The sequence below is a fragment of the Rutidosis leptorrhynchoides genome, unplaced genomic scaffold, assembly GCF_046630445.1.
Source record: "Rutidosis leptorrhynchoides isolate AG116_Rl617_1_P2 unplaced genomic scaffold, CSIRO_AGI_Rlap_v1 contig7, whole genome shotgun sequence".
In the NCBI taxonomy this organism is placed as follows: Eukaryota; Viridiplantae; Streptophyta; class Magnoliopsida; order Asterales; family Asteraceae; genus Rutidosis; species Rutidosis leptorrhynchoides.
In genome coordinates, this window is record NW_027266863.1 from 1 (window position 1) to 24,979 (window position 24,979).

The 24,979-nt window shown below is 36.2% G+C and overlaps 2 protein-coding genes across 2 annotated transcripts; one reads left to right on the top strand and one right to left on the bottom strand.

Annotated features, from left to right (window-relative positions):
- Nucleotides 1-4,786: 4,786 nt before the first annotated feature.
- LOC139885017 (uncharacterized) lies at nucleotides 4,787-6,298 on the top strand. The gene has a single exon (XM_071868971.1). It carries the CDS (start codon nucleotides 4,787-4,789, stop codon nucleotides 6,296-6,298), a length of 1,512 nt encoding a protein of 503 aa, XP_071725072.1.
- Nucleotides 6,299-14,755: 8,457 nt separating this feature from the next.
- LOC139885020 (uncharacterized) lies at nucleotides 14,756-16,265 on the bottom strand. The gene is made up of 2 exons (XM_071868975.1): nucleotides 15,533-16,265; nucleotides 14,756-15,444 (listed from the first exon to the last, which is right to left on the bottom strand). Exons 1-2 carry the CDS (start codon nucleotides 16,263-16,265, stop codon nucleotides 14,756-14,758), a joined length of 1,422 nt encoding a protein of 473 aa, XP_071725076.1.
- Between the last annotated feature and the right edge of the window lie 8,714 nt (nucleotides 16,266-24,979).

Genomic DNA, 24,979 nt, shown 5'->3' on the forward strand with positions numbered 1-24,979 from the left:
TCTCTTGCGAGGTTCGATTCCGGTTGGAAAGAGTTACGGCGTCGAGAGGAAGCTTTTCTACCACAGGAGCGACGTGGAACTCGGCCGGATTCGGCTGAGTCAACTCGACCAGTCACTGGGTTGACTCGGTCGAGTTGAGTTGACTCGGTCCCCGTACAAGATAAGTATTCTCCTTAATCCTCCCTGATTAATTAATTCCTTTCCGTTAGCCTCCATCTCACAGTGATAGGAATTTTACATTTTGATTCACAGTAAAGGTTTATCTTTTTGAGATTACCTGATTATGCTTGGCTTGGGTTGATTCTGTCTAGAATTGAGCATGTGGGTGGGTTATATTTGATGGAATTGCTGTACTGTGGCAGGACCGGCAATTCTGGGTTGATGTTAATCTTGTGATGAGTTGCCCTGTTTGGTTAATTTTTGTGTTAAAAATGTTTCTTGCATGTTAAATTGAACTGAGATTGGTTATCTACATTACCTGTTTAATATATACGGAATGAACTGAAATGAGTCTTAGAGATGGACTGCTAGCTGGAATTGTGATTAAACTGGTTTAGGAATTAAAGTGTTGGGCTGACTGCCTGCCCTGAAAGTCTCTGTTGAATGCTGTTTGATGATGTTTGGAAGTGTCTAAATCAGTTTAGAGTGTAAGTATTGTCTGCTGCTAGTTTCTGGACAGTAATGGTGGTTTGCATGTGTTTTAGTGGGGTTTAGGAGGGCTGCCAGCTCACTGAAATGTGGCTGGCATGCAGGCTGTTTACAATGACTCACTGTTTGCTATATATGACTGTCTAACAGGTGTTTTGGTAGTGCTAGCTGTCTGATTTTGGTGCTTATCAACCTGTTATGTTTTGCAGGTGTTAAGATCCAAAAAGACTCCATTTTTCTCTAGGTTTTTGGCAGCTGACTTGATAGATTAGTGGCCTGCCCAGGCTTAGTTTATTGGGCTAGCTGGCTGGGTAATAGTGTAGGTGTTAGTGTAGGCTTGTTATTATATTTATTTATCTTGTATTCAATATTAGTAATTGTATATAGAATACAATTTGTGTCTTATAAAAGTTTCTTATAAAACTAGTATCTTTAACGTAACGTAAATCTTTATTTTACGATTACATTATTTCTTCTTTTGTACACTTCCTTTAGTGTTGACTTAATTATCTCACGTATATTTATTAATTGTTAAGGCATATCTTAATCGAATCTACTCGTCGTTCTAACGTCATTATTCGTCGTAGGAACATCTTATGTCTAACGTAGATTAGAAATCTAATTTCTCGCTAAAAGAAAACTAACTTGTCGCTTAAGCTATAGGTGCGTAGAAATTCGAATCCTTCATTGGACGTAATTAACGAAAATAGTCACGTGCGTCGAAATTATTGTTTTATTAAAAATCATCGACACGTCGACAAAATTTACACGCAAACCTAAGCTCGATTTAACGAGTCGTTACATGGCTTTTCTCCTTGAGCATAAGGCGGAACATAGCTCGGTTGTCCCGGTAAAGGTTTCATACGCACCGACGCACCAACCACATCTTTGGAAGCAACATTAGAACTGGACGTATTCTCGGAAGGTGACAAAGTCATCATGAACTTAACTTTTCTGCACTCAAGAAAAACTCAATAAGTCTCACGATATTATATACAATTAAAATCAAGATATATATTTCATGAATTAAATCAAACGATTTAAAATTTAATTTTAAATATAACTTAAAAATTATAATCATACAAACAATTTAAATTAAACCAAAGTCATAAATTAAAATTGTTGGAATTAATTGGCACCAAATTGAATTGCTAACGATCTAACAATATGCTAAAAAGATATTGAAACTACTGATCATTTTATTGACACGAGTTGGAAAAAATACGCATGATACAATCAGCCCACCCAGATTAACAACAAATACAATAAAATATTTGATTAACAACTGCAGTTAATAAAACAATTAAATTAATAGTAGAACAGAGTAACCGAATGACAAAATTATGAACATGTAGAGCATGTGATTAATTAGTATACCGTGGAATTATCAATATGAAACAAGTGGTATATTCTATGTAACCAATAAGATAGAATTAAAAACCTGAGTTGAGAAACAAACACGAAAGAGCTGTATATGATGATGTAAGAAAATTAATTAAACAGATAGTAATTTGATTAACGACATGACCAATATGAGTATATGAACAACCTCAAATAGAGACACGATACAACACCAAATATAACTCATAACATGCAATTTGATCATTAGGAATTTAATTAACAAAAGAGAAATGATACTATAAAAGGGAAGTGACATTAGATCGAGGCACGATTATGGAATCGCTTTCCTTAAGTTGTGATTGTCATGCTACTCAGTACAAAACGTATATAGCAGCCATCTCCTAAAATACAACGGAATTACCTTTCGAACATCTACACTGTTGGAGAAAAGTCTCCGGAACTAAATTGCTAAACTCTCTCCGACACAAGAAAAATGCAAAAATGATTTTTGACTCAATAAACAATAATTTCGAAATTTTGGGATACTTCTTATGGATGAATGAGCTGGTATTTATAGGTAAAAACCAGTCCATAACTGACAAATTAATTTAAATTAATTGACCTATTAATCTGAATTTTAAATTTGTCCAACCAATCAAAAATATTCCAAAATTCCAAAATAATACCAATTGCATATTTACCATGTGTTGAATTTCATAATCATTTTTATCCAACAGCCGATTCCGTTTTATACCGAACAAGACAAGGAGGAAGAAGCATGTGCTGCATGAGCAAAGTTTTCGGATCGATTTCGGTTTTTGCCCCTAAAAAGATTGTCTGGTTTTTTATGTTTCTGTCATCTATCTAGATCGATGTTTCTATTTTTTCATTCGGACCAAATTGGAAATTTGTTATCGCCAATTGACTCTTTTTGTTTCTCTTAGTAGATGTTATCTGAGCATAAGTTGGATGAATGTAGTGGCACTGTTCAATAATTTATGCTGTCTAATTTCTATATATATTCAGGCAACGAAAATTCAGAAAAATAATAATTTATGCTGTCTATTTCTGTATCCTCCTTTCGCAATTTCCTCAAATTGTATTCATTGCCCAGCTCCTCTGAGATTTGGTTTAATGTAGAGCTTCTCTCACATGGTAGAGAGAACTACAGTCTCTTATTAAAGGAAGATTTGCTAAACTAGAGTTGTTATTTAAAGATTATAGGAAGATATAATAGAATATGAGAACCAAAAAGCTTGCATATGTTGGTGAAATGAACGATAAGTTATTGAAAACGACCGTGCTGTAGTCAAGTATCGCAAAATGGAATCGATTGGTTCAACAAAGTTTTCCACAAAGGAAACTTGACTTCATTCAACATCAGGTCAAGATTGCTCTACTTTCAAGAGAGATAGGCAATCGTTTTGCCTTCATCCTTTAAACACAATTCATCATTAAATTTATTTAATTTAAAATCCTGTACTCAAATATATGTATCGTGTAAATTTATGTCACTTCTGATGAAAAGACTAAAAAAAATCAACTAATAAAATCTTTATTATAAAGTTCTCAAAATTAAATGAAATATCCATCACAATCCTTAATATTTTATGAATTACATACATAAACACAATGTACTGATCTCATACCCAGCCATAAATGTTTGACGCGACGCGCATTAAAGTTGCGCCTGATATTACCAATATATATAGCGTTTGGCCGCTTAATAGTATTCTAGATATTATATACATACTCATAATATAAAATAATTTAAAATACAAATATATTTATATTTGTTGGAGTCTGTGCATCGCACGAGGTGTGTACCGGAGTATTTTTCTTCTAAGCTAGTTCCTGTGAGGTTTAGATGCATTCGTGCTCAATATATATAGATCAAGAATAAACCTAACAACTAACAACCGCCGCCGTTATATAACGCACATAAAATATCGACAAGACGTGAGACTCCCACATAATAAGCGGGAGATTATAAATATCATTTTTAAATATATTTATTTGGAAGAGTCCGTACATCGCACGAGATAGATATTAGTTAAATAATTAATTGTACGTGGATATATAATTAGTGGAAAGATAAAAGTGGAAAAAGTGCATTAATATTCTTAAAATATCAATTATTTAAAGATAAAAAAGATCATTAAAAACATTATCTATTTACATACTGAGAGAGTATTATTTAAATTCTATTTTCTAAAATTAATTGCTACCTACCTGTATTTTAGACTTTTTAGTAGTACACTGTTGACTAAGAACGCGTACAAAAAAAAAGAAAAAACCTTTTAGGGGCAACCACACAAGTTACAACCATTTCACACTTACATCATTAATTCACAGAATCATCAAGTTGCTATTGCCATCAATTAAAACACACACGTCGATTGAATTGAATTGTGGCTTCTTCTTGTTTCTTCCATCATTCATATCTTAATCTAAGTTGAAATATGCCTCAAAGTTTAACTAGACATACATATATATAGCCATCAATTAATACACACACGTCGATCGGTGAATTGTTGCTCAGTCAAGTCGCAAGAACACACTCTAGTCTTGCTGCTTCTCTCAACTGTTCAGGTATCCAATTGCTCTTTTAATAAATTTCGTTATTTAAATTTATCAGAACTGAGATAGGAGTAATGTTTTTCCTTTTGTTTTACGATCTCCATGTGAAAACAAACATCTGCATCAATAACCAATAATATCTAATCTTCATTTATTACTATTATAATAATATGTGCATACATAGGATCAAACGAATTATGGGCCGAAAGAAGGATCGATGCTGGGACTATGCGGAAGAGTTGCCGGGAGGCAATTCAAGTGCAAATTTTGTAAGGAGGAGTTTGTTGGGACAGCTACAAGAATCAAATCACATTTGGCTAACATACCCGGTCGAGATATTTCCTGTTGTAAAAAAGTGCCTCATGACGTCCAAAAATTAGCTTACATAGCGATTGGCGGTCCTAACAAAAGGGTCAAGGGAATGCCAAGTTCAAGTAACACTAATGCTGAAAACAACACTAATTTAACTTCCAATGCTCCAGTTGTTCAACCTAGCGGATCGGAATTGCCTGGTGATAAAAATAAGAAGGAAGAGGCTGATGAGTTGCTTGGCCATTGGCTTGTGTCCAATGGCATTCCAATCCATGCTGTCCAAACAAACTCCTTTAGAAACTTTGTCCATCGTGCTGTTGAATGTGGTCCAAAGTATGAACTGCCATCATTTTCGAGTTTCGAAACCGAGATAATTCCTTGTTTGGAAAAGAAGGTTGAAGATTATGTTAGAGACGTCGAGAAATCTTGGGCTGCAACTGGCTGCACATTTATGCTCAACTTGAGGCGTGACAAGAAGCTTGGAGCTTTTATCGATGTTTATGTCTATTCACCTAAAGGAGTAGTGTTCCAGAATTCTTTCTTGCAAAACAACAAGAGTGCAGAAGAACTTGAAAGGATTGTATCTGCTGAAATTGAAAAGGTTGGACCTAGTAATGTTGTTCAGCTCATTATCAATGCCATGGAGTTGGAGTCTATTGGAGAATTTCTTGTTCACAAGTATCCACAGATCTTCAAGAGCAACTGTGCTGCTCATGAAGTGCAACTAGTTCTGAAGGAAATATTTGTTAAAGTTTGCTGGGTGAGAAAAGTGATTCGCGGAGGATATTTGATTGTTAAATTTCTGCACAAGGACGATAACATTTTGTCCATCGCTAGAAAACACACGAATAGGAAGTTGAAATCACCGTGTTTGACTAGGTTCTCTTCTTGCTTCTTGATGCTCCAGTCGATTTTTGACACTAAGCTCGAATTACAACAACTTGTCGCATCTCCAGAGTGGCGAGAGCTGGCTCATGATGAAGAAGAGTCGATAAAAGAAGTATCTGGTTTCATCAGGGATCCAGAATTTTGGTGCCAAGTTGAGGATGCTTTACAAATCTTGAAGCCAATTGTAAGCATTCTTCAATTAGCTGAAAGTGACGGGTCAACATTAGGGTACTTGTATGACGCTGTGGAAAGGGCAAAGGAAGAAATCAAGAAAAATCATGGAAACAACAATGAAAAATACGAGGCAATACGAGAGATATTCGATGAGAAGCATTCGAGGAATATACTCAATAGAATTCATGCTGCTGCTGCTTTTCTCAACCCCTCTTACATGTGCAATGAGGGTTTTCAGTTTGATGGAAAAATGAAAGCCGGTATTGATTTCATCCTAGAAAATTTTGTAACTGATGAAGATGAGAAACCTTTTACACGAGAATTTCTAAACTACAAAAAGAAACCATCCGACTAGTTCACAAAAATGGCAAAAGCTATGTTGGAAACATCTTATCCCCGTAAGTTTGATAAAAATATACATGATGCCTTAGTTATTGTTATCTTTATTCTAGGTTTGTTAGTTCCACATTTAGTTAATTTTCGCTTCATGATTTGTATGTATAGATGAATGGTGGGATCATTGTGGAGACTGTATTCCAACACTAAAGAAGTATGCTGTCCGGATCTTAATTCAGCCTTGTAGCATTATCTCCTCCATCATGAATAACTGTAATTGGAGTTCTTTAGAAGATGTTCACTCAGGGAAGAGGAATTTGCTGCCATCTAAATCATCAGAAGATAACATTCGTCTACAGATCAACTTATTGCTGATGGAGAAATCTCATATGATGGAAGCTCAATCGTTGAAGCCCATTGATCTTAATAATTTGAACAATCTGCCTGATTATCCTCACCATGAGAGATATTGGGAAGATGATGTACTGCATGTTATAGACATGGATCTTGATGCAAACGAAGTAAATTATAGCGATTCACCGCCATTACACCGTAAGTCTAATTGCATGAGCCATGATTATGAAAATGTAATATTTACTGTGCTGTTTGAAATTTTCTTTAAAACTTCTTTGTGAATATAAAATTTATATAAATGCCAAAAACAAATGTAACTTTCTTAGTTCTATGCATGCTTCAACTATAGTTAAAATTAACTGTGTGCTAAAACAAAAGGCTCATTTTAGTAAAAATCATTTGTTAATTTGCCGTATGCTCATAGCCATATTATTTCCGTGCCATGTCCCTTTTATTGATCACCAAGCTAAGCCGACTGGGTAGCTTTATCTTTTAACTACTACTACATTTTTCAGTTTATGCTATTCTTTTTCTTTGTATATATGTATGTTGTTTGTTAACTTATTCTCTACTTGTTGTAAATTCTTGCAGAAAATGTTGGAGAGCATGTCGATCATGCTATTCTTGACAATTCTCTTAATAATGAGCAATATCGTTCAGAGGATTCATCAAATTCTGTGGATGTAGATCTTATTCTTACTGCATATGGAATAAATGATGCAGGTATAACACATTTAGAAGGTTACTCCATTGTTTTTCTTTCTTTTAAACCACCAAGCCAACTGGCTGGGTTTGTATTTTAAAGGAAATAAATGATGAATCCTAACAAATATTTTTAATATTTCAATATCAAAGGGGATCCTTGACCTCACCTCTCTTCAAGCATTAGAAGTCGAGAACTGTGATAAACTCGAGTGCTTTCCGGAAGGAGGTTTTCCTCCTAGTCTCACTTCACTCAATATAGAGGATTGCGAGTATCTTCGGCAGCCAATATCAGAGTGGGGCCTACACAAACTCTCTTCTCTTCGAGAATTGACCCTTGGGAACATAGATGGTGCAGTTGAAACGGTGGTTTCATTTCCAGACGATGAACATGGTAATTGTATGCTTCCCTCATCTCTGACTCGTCTTTCTATTATGGGATTTGATAATCTGGAATCAATATCAAAGGGGATCCTAAACCTCACCTCTCTTCAAGAATTAACTATCCGACATTGTGATAAACTCGAGTGCTTTCCAGAAGGAGGTTTTCCTCCTAGTCTCACTTCACTCAAAATACTAGTATTATTTTGCTTTAATCTTCGGCAGCCAATATCAGAGTGGGGCCTACACAAACTCTCTTCTCTTCGAGAATTGACCCTTACGAACATAGATGGTGCAGTTCAAGGAATGTGGTAATTGTATGCTTCCCTCATCTCTGACTCTTCTTGAGATTTGGGGATTTGAGAATCTGGAATCAATATCAAAGGGGATCTTAAACCTCACCTCTCTTCATCAATTGGAAATTGGGTACTGTCATAAACTCCGACTCTTGCCAGAAGAAGGCCTCCCTGCGTCACTCAGATTCCTGGAGATCACTGAATGTCCTGATTTGGAAGAGAAGTGTAAGAAAGATGGAGGAGAATATTGGCCAATCATATCCCTCATCCCCTGTAACGTTTCAGGCGAGAGTTCCGACGACTAGTTCGATTTAATGGGTGTGTTTGGGCCGGAGGATTATCTGTCAAAAGTAATCATCTCTCAAAGTAATTATGTTTACTTATTAGGGGTATTTTTGTCCAACTATTATTAACAGAAGGATGGAATAGTATTTAAGCCCATTTGGGAATGATTACCACAATTTAAAAATACTGGTTGAGATTTGTCGCAGTTGGCGCGTGTAGTGCGCTGTCCCTAAAGAAACATGACGTGCCTTGTCACAAAAGAAACATGAGCACGGATACTTGTGTAATAATATTACATTAGAAACAAAACAAAATATGCCTGGATATAAATAACATGTAGGGGATGTTCAGGCATGCTCCTTATGCATTTCTTTCTGTCATGTCATGTCCTGTTCAGTTGTAATAATATTCCAAGAATTGCTTCTCCGACTCATACCTCCCCAGCAATATACACACTGTTATATCATTTCCTTCATCCCCAAGTAACAGTTCCGAAATGACTTCCTTATCTGTATCTCTCCCCCATATAAAAGGAGACACAAATGGAGTTCCCTCAGTTCATAACTTCCTTTTTAAAATTTCTTTCTCAAGTTGAGATTTTGTATCTGTGAAACAACATCCTCCAACTTTGATGTAATAGTGATCGCTGGGGAAGTAGGAGTTCGAAAAGCAATTTTTGGAATATTATTACAACGAAACACAAAAGACTTAAAGTAAGATCCTAATGATTATAAGGTGAAGTATCAGTCGTACTACAATATTTTACAAAAAATATAAATAGCATGCAGCAGCCCACGAAACAGCTAAAGACTAATCATTTACTGATATTTATGATTGTCACCTCTGTATCTGTGCTATAAAACGATTTCTTTGCTTAAATAAATCTGCTCCTGCATTCTTTGCTTCGTCAATCTTTTCGCCTGAAAATGTTAGCTAAAAGAAGATTAGCCCGAGAAACTAGATATTGTCACATTCATAAAGATTGCGCAAGATAAAACTAAACTTGTCGTTCTCTGTTTATCTGAACAAGAGTAAAACTTGACAGAAATAGTACCTACCTTCTGTCAGCACTACAACTTTAACACTTTGACCAGTTCCTTTGGGCAAACTCACCTATATGAAACAAGATTAGACATTAACGTGAAATTTCCCTTTTGGAATAGGTGAATAAAGTCGTATAATTAATCAAAGTGAGAAAACTCACAGTTGCTCTAAGCTGTTGATCATTGTATTTTGGGTCAGTGTTGAGACGAAAATGGGCTTCAGCTGTCTCAACGAACTTGCTACTACTAGCCATCTGCTTAAGCAAAGATATTGCTGTCTTCAGGTCATACTCCTGCTTGTTTTCTCTCAATTTCTGAATTTCCAAGAATCTCTTGGACCTCCTCTATTAATTTTAAGAAAGAGACACAAAGATAAGATCTGGAAATTAGACACTGATCTTGAAACAGTAGATATAGGCATACGTCTTGAAACTCTTGTGGGGATAAAGAATAAAATACTTTCACTTTTGAAACAAGTTTCTGAATTGATGGAATAAACAGAAACAAGATTTATATAGTCGACTCAACTATTTTAAGATTGTATCTCAGTAGATTGGAATATGATATCTTGTTCCTCTCCACAGGCACCACTCCCGCACTAAATGTTAGTATCACGACTAATTGTATTGAATTCTGCAATAACAAATATTACAGTGTAATATAGAACCCAATTATTAGAATGTTAAAAGAATCCGTAAGTATGCCAACTAAACAAGCACAACAAGATATAGAATCATCGGTGTGTGGTTTGCTAAAACTAAATAGATTCGTCTGGAATTCATCAGCAAAATACTGGAATACATACACACACAATGCTTTTTCATATATCTATACTACACGCAATTTCATACATAAGCATATAACTATGTTTCATATTTCAAAGACCAAATCATTCACTGTCACCAATAGTCCCATAGACAAGCAAACAGATTCCTTTTCAGGTTGCCATCATCTAACACTGAAAAATTCAGTTACTAGTGAGTTCTCCCTTCACTGTTAAAACTATCTCACACAAAGGATCGGAAAGTGAACCCAACCGAATTAAAATTATACTGATCGATGCTAACAAACAGCAACTGAGAACCAAAAACAATTCCGAAAATCAGATTTCCAATCAAAATTCAAAAACCACAACAACAATTTCCATTTTCCAGACAAATCCCAAGACTAAATTAACAAAACCCCATCAAACAATCACATAAATCAACAATGTCTAGTAAAAAAAGTCGAAAACTTTATTGAAAAAGAACCCACGTACTCTGTCTCTCGTCAAGGGCAGTGCGTTTTTTCCCATTTTAGGTTTAACTGGTGGAGTAGCAGAAGCATCAATGGTTGTCGTGACGTCATGATCCACCTCTGTGTCGGCGGTAGCTACAGCGGCGACGACAAAAGAATCAAACTTTGAAAAGCTCCTCAGACATTGTTGGGTTTTAAAAATCTCTGTCGAGGACTGAGTTGTAGAGGGTAAAAAGATTTGGGCTTGAAAGTTAGAAGGGAGAGGGTCGGATTGTCTAGTGGGTTTGGTTTAGTAACGGCATGATTGAGGATAAGAGATGAGGATGATGATGTTGTACAAGTACAAGTAGCCATTTTTATTCGGTTTCTCATTTAGGATTGTTTCAATCTTGATAGTGTATTCTGACTAAATTTGCGGATAGATTAATGCAGCCGTGCTAACGGTGACAGATTAGCATAGAATAATGAAAATAGTACAGAAAGTAAATAATACAGAATATGTTCACGCAGTTCGGATATACCTACTCTGCGAGGCCTCGCCCAGTGATAAACGGTATTCCACTATTCTTGCAATAATAGGACAGTACACGGATTACAATTCGCAAATCTATAATCTACTTTCTATTTCACTAAGTGGATTCCTCGTCTATACTTACAGCCTGGTCAATCGGACTAGGACTTACACAACAGCCTTACCAAACGGATAAGGACTTTCTTGTAACCTCCACACAGATTACAAGCGCCGGTTGCCTTGTCAAACGGACAAGGTCTTCCTTGCAATCTCCAAACAGATTATAAGTGCCACCAGATATATGCACTGTAAAGAACAACTCTGTAGTAGTTGGAATAGTGTTTTAATAATCACAAGGGTTCACGGACAACTAAGGTCGAAACAATCGTGAACAGTACGGTGTAGAATGAGACGTCTTCTTCTCCAAGCTTAGCCGGCAGAATTGATGGACAGTAGATGCTCAGCTCGACGTCTACCAGGGTTGTAGAGTCTACGATCTTTTTATACTTGAAACCCACAATCTTGGAGAATTAGACTTCTTCACAGAATAGGAAACACAATCCGTTTTGAATAGGAATTGTTATCCTATGAGAATCCTTAATTATCTTTTTTTAGGAATTAATTTAGGAATCCTTTTCACAATAGGAATTTCATATAGAATCAAATAAGATCCGGTTAATTAACAAGAGATTCTCAATTACTAGGTTTCCAAAGAAGACTTGTACCGCAAGAAAGAATCGAATCTTTAGTATACTGGTTTTGACGAAAATAGCCAACTCACAAACTCAGGCGTAAAAACAGGCGTGACTCTGAAACCTGTGTATACTCACGGCTGTTTGACTTAACAATCTCCCCCTTTGGTATTTTTGACAAAACCTACAGAAAAATCTTCAAATCGGCGTTAGAACTTCTGAAACATCAAGTCTTCAAAATATCGTCAATGGAAACTAGTAATGTGCAAATATTGCCAAGACTGTGAAAACAGACTCAGGTTAACACAGTTGAAATTTGCACACATCGAATCGCTCCGTTAGATTTGAAAGATATCTCCCCCGTTCGTTATGATCTCCCCCTTTTTGTCAATAAAGCGCCAAAGACACCATGTAGGCGAGAAAAACTAGCAAATGCAGCAGAAAAGCATAATTGGTCCAAATAAAAATTATTACACAACTAAATAAAATTCAGAATGTGTAAGTACTCATAGCATGTCTTGGCAACAAAGGCAAAAACTCCCCCTTTGAGTTAGCTTCTTGCAATCCGAGCCTCAAGATGCAATCTCTTTTTCTTCAACTGATACTCCTGCTTCTTCAAGAACTTCACCATATCCCTCGCCATTTCTAGAGCTTCAGGAGACAATGCATCACCTTTTCAACATACTGAGCGTTCCTGGTTGCATTTACCCAAAAATTCTCTTTAATCAAGAGATTTTTCAGATTGAACTCTTCAGCCTGATCCTGTTCAAGTACCTTCTCAGCAATGATCTTCTTTCCACACGCAAATGGCCAAAAGTCCCTGGCAGCATTATTAACAAACGTTCCTACCACAGCTGGCTGGTCCCCCTGGGATTTTGATGTGGAAGCTGGTACAGATTTGGAAGTCTTCAGATGGAGGGACATTGGGTCGCTTCCCCTTAGGTGCAGCATCAGCAATATAAGACTCCCCCTCAGCCCGAGCCTCCCCCTCGACTTTAGTCTCCCCCTCAGATTGAGGGTTACCACAGACATCAACATCAACTTGATCCTCTATGTAAGCAGGATCTTCAGCAACTTCAGGCACACATGTACCTTCTTCCTTTGGGCTTCAACTTGTCATGGCCCATCCTTCTTCTTTCCTGAACACGGCAAAACACTCCAACCTTCTTTTTGTATTTTTCTTTTTCTATATATATATATATATTTTAAATAGAATAGACAAAACAATAGTAAAATGGTTTTTACAGGGGATGGAAGCACTTATCTCAAGTTTCATGTAATGGAGCAAAGTCCAAGAGCTCCTCTCAAGAACTCAAAGCGACTTGCATTAAGACTCTTCATAAAGATGTTTGCCGATTGTTTTTCGGTTGAGACATATTCCAGTTCATCAGTTTTGTTCTTGAATATCCACTTTGTTCCAATGATATTACAATGCTCTGGTCTAGTAACCAACTCCCATACTCTGTTTCTCTCAAATTGATGTAGTTCCTCCTGCTTAGCACGTATCCAGAATTCATCGGTCAAAGCCTCGTCAACTTTCTTTGGTTCAATTTTCGATGTATAGGCAACATGATTCATCATATCTCTGTAGTTCTTTCTAGGCACCCCTCTTGTTCTTCTTTCATCGATGTCTCCAATAATATTCTCTGTTGGATGGTTCTTTTGAATTCGTGTTGATGGATACAGATTTCGGTTTGTGACTGCAGGTGTGGATTCTTGAATGTTCCCAGAATCTGTGTTATCAGGAAATGCCTCCACACTAGGTGTGTTTTCATTACTGTTAACATCTTCTGCTCCTAATGCCCCCACACTAGGTGTGTTATCATTAGACAGAATTTGACCGATTCCAGGTTCATCATCCACTTGATTTTTCACTTCAACCTGCATGTCATCAAACACAACATTGATTGATCCAGTAATGGTATTAGACTTTTCGATAGATATCCTATAAGCTCTACTATTAACTGAATAGCCAACAAATACTCCCCTTTCACTTTTGGAGTCGAGTTTTCTTCTCTGTTCTCTATCCTTCAACATGTAGCAGGGGCTCCCAAATTCATGAAAGTATTTCATAGATGGTTTCTTATTTTTCCAGAATTCATAAGGAGTTTGCATTGTGTGTGGTCTGAGATACACCCTATTTATGATGTAGCATGCAGTTGACATAGCTTCACCCCATAGCTTGTAGCTTAGCTTCCTAGCATGGATCATGGTACGTGCCATCTCTGTAATCGTTCTGTTTGTCCTTTCCACCACTCCGTTTTGGTGAGGAGTACTGGGTGCAGAAAATTCATGCATAATTCTGTTGTGCTCACAGAATGCTATGACTACAGAATTCTCAAACTCTTTTCCATGATCACTTCTGATTCTCATGATTTCTCCAGTAGTGTTTCTTCTTTCATTGTTCAGTCTGGTACACAGCTTTATAATGACGTCAGGGGCCTCAGACTTTTCTTTAAGAAAATCCACCTAAATGTACCTGGAAAAATCATCAACACACATAAATACATAAGATTTACCTCCTAAACTTGGAGTTTGCATTGGCCCCATTAAGTCAATATGCAAGAGTTGCAGAGGTCGTTCAGTGGTGATGTAAGGTACTCTGGAATGCTTCTCCTTTGTTTGCTTCCTCATTTGACAATCTCCACAAGTGATGTCCGGATCATATTTGAGAAGAGGTAAGCCCTTTACAGACCCTGTTTTTGACAGATTAGCTAGATTCTTAAAACCAATATGTCCAAGTTTCTTGTGCCACAATTTTAGATTTTCCGTGCTAGTCTTTAAACACTTTATGTCTCCATCAAGAGTGTATGTGTTATCAGCTTGTCTCGTTCCTGTCATGACAACTACTCCATCGATATTGAGCACATTGCAACCATGCTTGTTGAACCTGATTTCACAATCTTCATCACACATTTGTGCTATGCTGATCAGATTGTGCTTAAGACCTTTTACCAATAGAACATGCTTTATTTTTTATTTTGATGAAACTGGTAGGCTTCCTTCTCCGATTATAGCATTTGAATTACCATCACCGTAAGTAACAGTTTCATGGTTCTTGTCGACAATATTCTTCAAATTTCCTTCTTCACCTGTCATGTGCTTAGAGCAATCACTATCAAAGTACCAATCGGCTTCCCTTTTGGATGAAACTTTGCACATAAGAGCCTTCAATTCTCCTTTCTTTACCCAAACACGTTGTTGAGAGTGATTGACATTGTCAACTTTCTTCTTTGGATGCTTTCTTGGAATTGAAGAAATAAATCTACGAATATCATCCTGTCTAATGAAACATCTAGGTCTTATATGTCCAGGTTTGTTACAATAGTGACATATGATTTTGTTTCTAGTCACTTTGTTTTTAGATCCTGAACTGGCTCCTTTTTCTGTGATCGATGGTGTGTGGCCTATACCAAATAGATTCCTCTTAGGAGAGACTTGATCCAAGATCTCATCAAGATTTCCCTTTCCTTTATTGAACTTTTCAATTGCACGGTTGGCTTGGGCTAATTTCCTCTCAGATTTTGATAGTTCAGATTTCAACTGAGCAATTTCAGTTTTATATTTTTCAATCACCTTGTCGAAAACCTCCCTTTCAACTGTCAGTTGCTTCACTTCGTCGGAGAGTATGTGATTGATTTTGAGAGATTCAACCATTTTCCCGGCTAGATCATCGAAGACACCGTATATGTCTTTGTCTTCAAAATCACTTTCTGAGCTCTCATCAGAACTTGAGGTTCTCCTCTATTTTACCTGTGCTAGTAGATCCTGTAGGCACAGAAACACGGGCAGCAAGTGCATTATAAGCAGGAAACTCAATTTCACTTCCACTATCACTGGTTTCAGATTGGCCTTCGGATGTCTCCTCATCACTCCATGTGGATATAAAGGATTTCTTCTGCTTTTCCAGAGTATTGGCACACTTTCCAACAATGTGACCAAAACCTTGACATTCATGGCATTGTATCTTAAACCTGGTCCTTCCTTCACTTGATTCTCCCTTTTTAAATCTTTGACCACCTCCACCTGACTCATTCTTCTCTTGGGAATTTCGACAATTTTTCTGAGGATTGGCTGCAGAATAATCATTGTATTTTGCCTTGTTGAACTTCTTATACATCTTTCCCATAATTTCCATCAATAGTGCCAGCTGCTCATGGAAAGAAAGTTGCTCACCTGTGCTTGTAGATATATCTTCCACTCCAATTTTAAAAGCAACAGATTTAGATTTAGACTTATCTCTATTTCTCATAGCCAAGGTCATCTCATGAGTTCTAAGTTTTCCAATTAGATCATCTAACTGTAGAGTCTCGAGATCATTAGATTCACTAATAGCATCCAACTTCGAGCTAAATTTTTCCGGTAGTGATATCAGCATTTTTCTCACCAGTTTGGATTCCAGAATTACCTCGCCAAGAGCAGTAGATTCATTAGCAATGTGACGAAAATTCTTTTCAAAATCAGCAATAGTTTCATCATCTTTCATGGTTAGAGATTCAAACCTGATGGAGATGAGGTGTAGCTTTGATTGTCTAACTGATTTTGTTCCTTCATACGTGAGTTAAAGTGCATCCCGTGACTCCTTGGCTGTCTCAAAATTTTGAATAATTTTGAATACACTAAGACGTACGACACATTGAATGATGCTAACTGCTTTGCTGTTTGCTGTGCAGGTGGCTGTTTCAGCTGTTGTCCATTGATTTACACTTTTAACGACTTCAACTCCATCAACAGTTGCAGTAGGAGGTGTCCACATAACCTGTGTAGCACGCCAGATAGCTTCATGCTGACTCTTCAGGTACCACTTCATTCGATTTTTCCAATTATCATAATTGGACTCGGTAAGTAAAGGAGGAAGAGTGGTTGAACCGCCTTCTTCGATCATGTCATCCATTGTCAGAATACGTAAGATCTTTTCTCAAAAAGATTTCTTGAGCCCGCTCTGATACCACTTGAAAGTGTATTCTGACTAAATTTACGGATTAATGCAGCTGTGCTAACGGTGACAGGTTAACACAGAATAATGAAGACAGTGCAGAAAGTAAATAACACATGATATGTTCACGCAGTTCGGATACACCTACTCTGCGAGGCCTCGCCCAGTAATAAACGGTATTCCACTATTTTTGCAACAATAGGACAGTACACGGATTACAATTCGCAAATCTATAATCTACTTCCTATTTCACTAAGTGGATTCCTCGTCTATACTAACAGCCTGGTCAATCGGACTAGGACTTACACAACAGCCTTACCAAACGGATAAAGACTTTCTTGTAACCTCCACACAGATTACAAGCACCGGTTGCCTTGTCAAACGGACAAGGTCTTCCTTGCAATCTCCAAATAGATTACAAGTGCCACCAGATATATGCACTGTAAAGAACAACTCTGTAGTAGTTGGAATAGTGTTCTAATAATCACAATCACCCTCTAAAAGTTCACGGACAACTAAGGTCGAAACAATCGTGAACAGTACGGTGTAGAATGAGACGTCTTCTTCTCCAAGCTTAGCCGGCAGAATTGATGGACAGTAGATGCTCAGCTCGACGTCTACCAGGGTTGTAGAGTCTACGATCTTTTTATACTTGAAACCCACAATCTTGGAGAATTAGACTTCTTCACAGAATAGGAAACACAATCCCTTTTGAATAGGAATTGTTATCCTATGAGAATCCTTAATTACCTTTCTTTAGGAATTAATTTAGGAATCCTTTTCATAATAGGAATTCCATATAGAATCAAATAAGATCCGATTAATTAACAAGATATTCTCAATTACTAGGTTTTCAAAGAAGACTTGTACTGCAAGAAAGAATCGAATCTTCAATATACTGGTTTTGACGAAAATAGTCAACTCACAAACTCATGCGTGAAAACAGGTGTGACTCTAAAACCTGTGTATACTCACGGCTGTTTGACTTAACAAATCTGATAATGGAAGTTTGATGGAAGCTCTTTTCAGCTCTCTGACTATCCATTTTAGCGCCACTTATGAATATGATTATATAAAGAGTGTGGATAATAAAAAGAACTAAATCCAAAATTTGCTAAAATATGAATATGATTATATAAAGAGTGTAGGATAGCCACGAAGCTTCCAAGTTGCTCTATTTTCGTCTTCTACCCTTAGCTTGGCCATCAACTTCTCCAAGCTAATCTCTATAATTTTATGTTTAAGATAAAATTTAAAGTCGGTCCAACTAGGAGGCAATTTTTCAATAAGAGTCATCACGAAGAAACTCTCACCAATTTTGTGGCCCTCGACTCTCACCTTTCCCAACATCTTTTGGAACTCCTTCACTTGTTCCGTGGTGGATTTAGAGTCTACCATCTTGTAGTCAATAAAGTTATCCACCACATACTTTTCAAGTCCACATGCTTCCATATCATATTTTGTTTCCAAAGCAAGCCACACCTTTTTAGTCGTAGTAGCACCTAGGCTAAAAATGTCATACAAGCTTTCATCGAGTCCATTGAGGAGAATGTTCTTGCACATGTAATCATTGTCCTACCATAATTTTCTCGGCACTAACATGCTCATCCGTAGGCGTCTCACCAAGAATCGGAGGATCATCCCTCAAGTACGATGCAAAACCCAACGCAGTTATGTAAAAGAGCATCTTTTGGTGCCAACGTTTATAGTCAATCCCCTTGAATTGACTTGGCTTTTCCCCTTGAGCATAAGGCGGAACATAGCTCGGTTGTCCCGGTAAAGGTTTCATATCCACCGACGCACCAACCACATCTTTGGAAGCAACATTAGAACCGGACGTATTCTCGGAAGGTGACAAAGTCATCGTGAACTTAACTTTTCTGCACTCAAGAAAAACTCAATAAGTCTCACGATATTATATACAATTAGAATCAAGATATATATTTCATGAATTAAATCAAACGATTTAAAATTTAAATTTAAATACAACTTAAAAATTATAATCATACAAACAATTTAAATTAAACCAAAATCACAGATTAAAATTGTTGGAATTAATTGGTACCAAATTGAATTGCTAACGATCTAACAATATGCTATAAAGATATTGAAACAAGACTACTGATCATTTTATTGACACGAGTTGGAAAAAATACGCATGATACAATCAGCCTAGCCAGATTAGCAACAAATACAATAAAATATTTGATTAATAGCTGTAGTTAATAAAATAATTAAATTAATAGTAGAACAGAATAACCGAATGACAAAATTATGAACATGTAGAGCATGTGATTAATTAGTATACAGTGGAAATATCAATATGAAACAAGTGGTATATTCTATGTAACCAATAAGATAGAATTAAAAACCTGAGTTGAGAAACAAACACGAAAGAGCTGTATATGATGATGTAAGAAAATTAATTAAACAGATAGTAATTTGATTAACGACATGACCAATATGATTATATGAACAACCTCAATTAGAGACACGATACAACACCAAATATAACTCATAACATGCAATTTGATCATTTGGAATTTAATTAACAAAAGAGAAATGATACTATAAAAGGGAAGTAACATTAGATCGAGGCACGATTATGGAATCGTTTTCTTTAAGTTGTGATTGTCATGCTACTCAGTACAAAACGTATATAGCAGCCATCTCCTAGAATACAACGGAATTACCTTTCGAACATCTACACTGCTGGAGAAAAATCTCCGAAACTAAATTGCCAAACTCTCTCCGATACAAGAAAAATACAAAAATGATTTTTGACTCAATAAACAATAATTTCGAAATTTTGGGATACTTCTTATGGATGAATGAGCTGATATTTATAGGTAAAAACCAGTCCATAACTGACAAATTAATTGGCTTATTAATCTGAATTTTAAATTTGTCCAACCAATCAAGAATATTCCAAAATTCCAAAATAATACCAATTGCACATTTATCATGCGTTGAATTTCATAATCATTTTTATCCAACGGCCGATTCCGTTTAATACCGAACAAGACAAGGAGGAAGAAGCATGTGCTGCATGAGACCAAATGAAATTCTAGCAAAGTTTTCGGATCGATTTCGGTTTTTGCCCCTAAAAAGATTGTCTGGTTTTTTATGTTTCTGTCATCTATCTAGCTCGATGTTTCTATTTTTTCATTCGGACCAAATTGGAAAATTTTTATCGCCAATTGACTCTTTTTGTTTCTCTTCGTAGATGTTATCTGAGCATAAGTTGGATGAATGTAGTGGCACTGTTCAATAATTTATGCTGTCTAATTTCTATATATTCAGGCAACGAAAATTCAGAAAAATAATAATTTATGATGTCTATTTCTGTATCCTCCTTTCGCAATTTCCTAATTTCAAATTGTATCATTTCCCAGCTCCTCTGAGATTTGATTTAATGTAGAGCTTCTCTCACATGGTAGAGAGAACTAGAGTCTCTTATTAAAGGAGGATTTGCTAAACTTAGAGTTGTTATTTAAAGATTATAGGAAGATATAATAGAACATGAGAACCAAAAAGCTTGCAGATGTTGGTGAAATGAACGATAAGTTATTGAAAACGACCGTGCTGTAGTCAAGTGTCCCAAAATGGAATCGATTGGTTCACCAAAGTTTTCCACAAAGGAAACTTGCCTGCATTCAACATCAGGTCAAGATTGCTCTACTTTCAAGAGAGATAGGCAATCGTTTTGCCTTTTCTTAATTTCTCATCATGCAAGGAATTTAACATGTCGTTGAGCTCTCCAAAACATATCACTGGGGTCATTTTTTTGACACCAATTTGCCACAGTAACACATTATTGACGCGGGATATTGCATAACAAGGAATTTAACTGTGGATTCTTTGTCTGCCTTGATGCGGTTGCTGAGCTGGCGACAATGCCACCGACCATTGCATCCTTTAACTTTTATCATTTATCCACTTGAGCCCCTACAATTTTAATACTTCTATTTCAACCTAAAATTTCATCTTTTAAACACAATTCATCATTAAATTTATTTAATTTAAAATCTTGTACTCAAATATATGTATCGTGTAAATTTATGTCACTTCTGATGAAAAGACTAAAAAAAATCAACTAATAAAATTCTTATTATAAAGTTCTCAAAATTAAATGAAATATCCATCTCACTCCTTAGTATTTTATGAATTACATACATAAACACAATGTACTGATCTCATACCCAGCCATAAATATTTGACGTGACGCGCATCAAAGTTGCGCCTGATATTACCAATATATATACCGTTTGGCCGCTTAATAGTATTCTAGATATTATATACATATTCATAATATAAAATAATTTAAAATACAAATATATTTATATTTGTTGGAGTCTGTGCATCGCACGAGATGTGTACTGGAGTATTTTTCTTCTAAGCTAGCTCCTGTGAGGTTTAGATGCATTCGTGCTCAATATATATAGATCAAGAATAAACCTAACAACTAACAACCGTCTCCGTTATATAACGCATATAAAATATCAACAAGACATGAGACTCCTATTTTTAAATATATTTATTTGGAAGAGCCCGTACATCGCACGGTAGATATTAGTTAAATAATTAATTGTACGTGGATATATAGTTAGTGGAGTGAAAAAAATACATTAATATTCTCAAAACGTTAATTATTTAAAAATAAAAAATATCACAAAAAACATCATCTATCTATTTACGCAGAGAGAGTATTATTTAAATTCTATTTTCTAAAATTAATTGCTACCTACCTGTATTTTAGACTTTTTAGTAGTACACTGTTGACTAAGAACGCGTACAAAAAAAAAAAAAAACCTTTTAGGGTCAACCACACAAATTACAAACTACTATCATCAAGTTACAACCATTTCACACTTACATCATTAATTCACAGAATCATCAAGTTGCTATTGCCATCAATTAAAACACACACGTCGATTGAATTGAATTGTGGCTTCTTCTTGTTTCTTCCATCATTCATATCTTAATCTAAGTTGAAATATGCCTCAAAGTTTAACTAGACATACATATATATAGCCATCAATTAATACACACACGTCGATCGGTGAATTGTTGCTCAGTCAAGTCGCAAGAACACACTCTAGTCTTGCTGCTTCTCTCAACTGTTCAGGTATCCAATTGCTCTTTTAATAAATTTCGTTATTTAAATTTATCAGAACTGAGATAGGAGTAATGTTTTTCCTTTTGTTTTACGATCTCCATGTGAAAACAAACATCTGCATCAATAACCAATAATATCTAATCTTCATTTATTACTATTATAATAATATGTGCATACATAGGATCAAACGAATTATGGGCCGAAAGAAGGATCGATGCTGGGACTATGCGGAAGAGTTGCCGGGAGGCAAATTCAAGTGCAAATTTTGTAAGGAGGAGTTTGTTGGGACAGCTACAAGAATCAAATCACATTTGGCTAACATACCCGGTCGAGATATTTCCTGTTGTAAAAAAGTGCCTCATGACGTCCAAAAATTAGCTTACATAGCGATTGGCGGTCCTAACAAAAGGGTCAAGGGAATGCCAAGTTCAAGTAACACTAATGCTGAAAACAACACTAATTTAACTTCCAATGCTCCAGTTGTTCAACCTAGCGGATCGGAATTGCCTGGTGATAAAAATAAGAAGGAAGAGGCTGATGAGTTGCTTGGCCATTGGCTTGTGTCCAATGGCATTCCAATCCATGCTGTCCAAACAAACTCCTTTAGAAACTTTGTCCATCGTGCTGTTGAATGTGGTCCAAAGTATGAACTGCCATCATTTTCGAGTTTCGAAACCGAGATAATTCCTTGTTTGGAAAAGAAGGTTGAAGATTATGTTAGAGACGTCGAGAAATCTTGGGCTGCAACTGGCTGCACATTTATGCTCAACTTGAGGCGTGACAAGAAGCTTGGAGCTTTTATCGATGTTTATGTCTATTCACCTAAAGGAGTAGTGTTCCAGAATTCTTTCTTGCAAAACAACAAGAGCACAGAAGAACTTGAAAGGATTGTATCTGCTGAAATTGAAAAGGTTGGACCTAGTAATGTTGTTCAGCTCATTATCAATGCCATGGAGTTGGAGTCTATTGGAGAATTTCTTGTTCACAAGTATCCACAGATCTTCAAGAGCAACTGTGCTGCTCATGAAGTGCAACTAGTTCTGAAGGAAATATTTGTTAAAGTTTGCTGGGTGAGAAAAGTGATTCACGGAGGATATTTGATTGTTAAATTTCTGCACAAGGACGATAACATTTTGTCCATCGCTAGAAAACACACGAATAGGAAGTTGAAATCACCGTGTATGACTAGGTTCTCTTCTTGCTTCTTGATGCTCCAGTCGATTTTTGACACTAAACTCGAATTACAACAACTTGTCGCATCTCCAGAGTGGCGAGAGCTGGCTCATGATGAAGAAGAGTCGATAAAAGAAGTATCTGGTTTCATCAGGGATCCAGAATTTTGGTGCCAAGTTTAGGATGCGTTACAAATCTTGAAGCCAATTGTAAGCATTCTTCAATTAGCTGAAAGTGACGGGTCAACATTAGGGTACTTGTATGACGCTGTGGAAAGGGCAAAGGAAGAAATCAAGCAAAATCATGGAAACAACAATGACAAATACGAGGCAATACGAGAGATATTCGATGAGAAGCATTCGAGGAATATACTCAATAGAATTCATGCTGCTGCTGCTTTTCTCAACCCCTCTTACATGTGCAATGAGGGTTTTCAGTTTGATGGAAAAATGAAAGCCGGTATTGATTTCATCCTAGAAAATTTTGTAACTGATGAAGATGAGAAACCTTTTACACGAGAATTTCTAAACTACAAAAAGAAACCATCCAACTTGTTCACAAAAATGGCAAAAGCTATGTTGGAAACATCTTATCCCCGTAAGTTTGATAAAAAAATACATTATGCCTTAGTTATTTTTATCTTTATTCTAGGTTTGTTAGTTCCACATTTAGTTAATTTTCGCTTCATGATTTGTATGTATAGATGAATGGTGGGATCATTGTGGAGACTGTATTCCAACACTAAAGAAGTATGCTGTCCGGATCTTAATTCAGCCTTGTAGCATTATCTCCTCCATCATGAATAACTGTAATTGGAGTTCTTTAGAAGATGTTCACTCAGGGAAGAGGAATTTGCTGCCATCTAAATCATCAGAAGATAACATTCGTCTACAGATCAACTTATTGCTGATGGAGAAATCTCATATGATGGAAGTTCAATCGTTGAAGCCCATTGATCTTAATAATTTGAACAATCTGCCTGATTATCCTCACCATGAGAGATATTGGGAAGATGATGTACTGCATGTTATAGACATGGATCTTGATGCAAACGAAGTAAATTATAGCGATTCACCGCCATTACACCGTAAGTCTAATTGCATGAGCCATGATTATGAAAATGTAATATTTACTGTGCTGTTTGAAATTTTCTTTAAAACTTCTTTGTGAATATAAAATTTATATAAATGCCAAAAACAAATGTAACTTTCTTAGTTCTATGCATGCTTCAACTATAGTTAAAATTAACTGTGTGCTAAAACAAAAGGCTCATTTTAGTAAAAATCATTTGTTAATTTGCCGTATGCTCATAGCCATATTATTTCCGTGCCATGTCCCTTTTATTGATCACCAAGCTAAGCCGACTGGGTAGCTTTATCTTTTAACTAGTACTACATTTTTCAGTTTATGCTATTCTTTTTCTTTGTATATATGTATGTTGTTTGTTAACTTATTCTCTACTTGTTGTAAATTCTTGCAGAAAATGTTGGAGAGCATGTCGATCATGCTATTCTTGACAATTCTCTTAATAATGAGCAATATCGTTCAGAGGATTCATCAAATTCTGTGGATGTAGATCTTATTCTTACTGCATATGGAATAAATGATGCAGGTATAACACATTTAGAAGGTTACTCCATTGTTTTTCTTTCTTTTAAACCACCAAGCCAACTTGCTGGGTTTGTATTTTAAAGGAAATAAATGAGGAATCCTAACAAATATTTTTAATATTTTTGCCTGAAACCAGTTCCTTCAAATGAAGAGATAGGATTTCTGCCTTCCAATCTTGAAGAATTCGAGTTAGAAGATAGTAAGATTGTGAAGCTCTTTTCTTGTGGATCAAATGGAGAGAAGTTTGTGCTTGGTGAGGATGGCAATGGAAGTATGAACAACACCTCCCGCTTAAAATCTCTGATAGTCAGACGTTGCAACAAATTAGAGTTCATCTCGGATAGGATCTTCCTAAGCAACA

Bases quoted from the DNA above. Each gene is read 5' to 3' on its own strand.
- LOC139885017 (XM_071868971.1), top strand. From the start codon at position 4,787: ATGCTGGGACTATGCGGAAGAGTTGCCGGGAGGCAATTCAAGTGCAAA.
- LOC139885020 (XM_071868975.1), bottom strand. From the start codon at position 16,265: ATGAAAGATGATGAAACTATTGCTGATTTTGAAAAGAATTTTCGTCAC. The intron at 15,445-15,532 runs GTAAAATAGAGG...TCGATGATCTAG, and splicing joins TACAGGATCTACTAGCACAG to CCGGGAAAATGGTTGAATCT.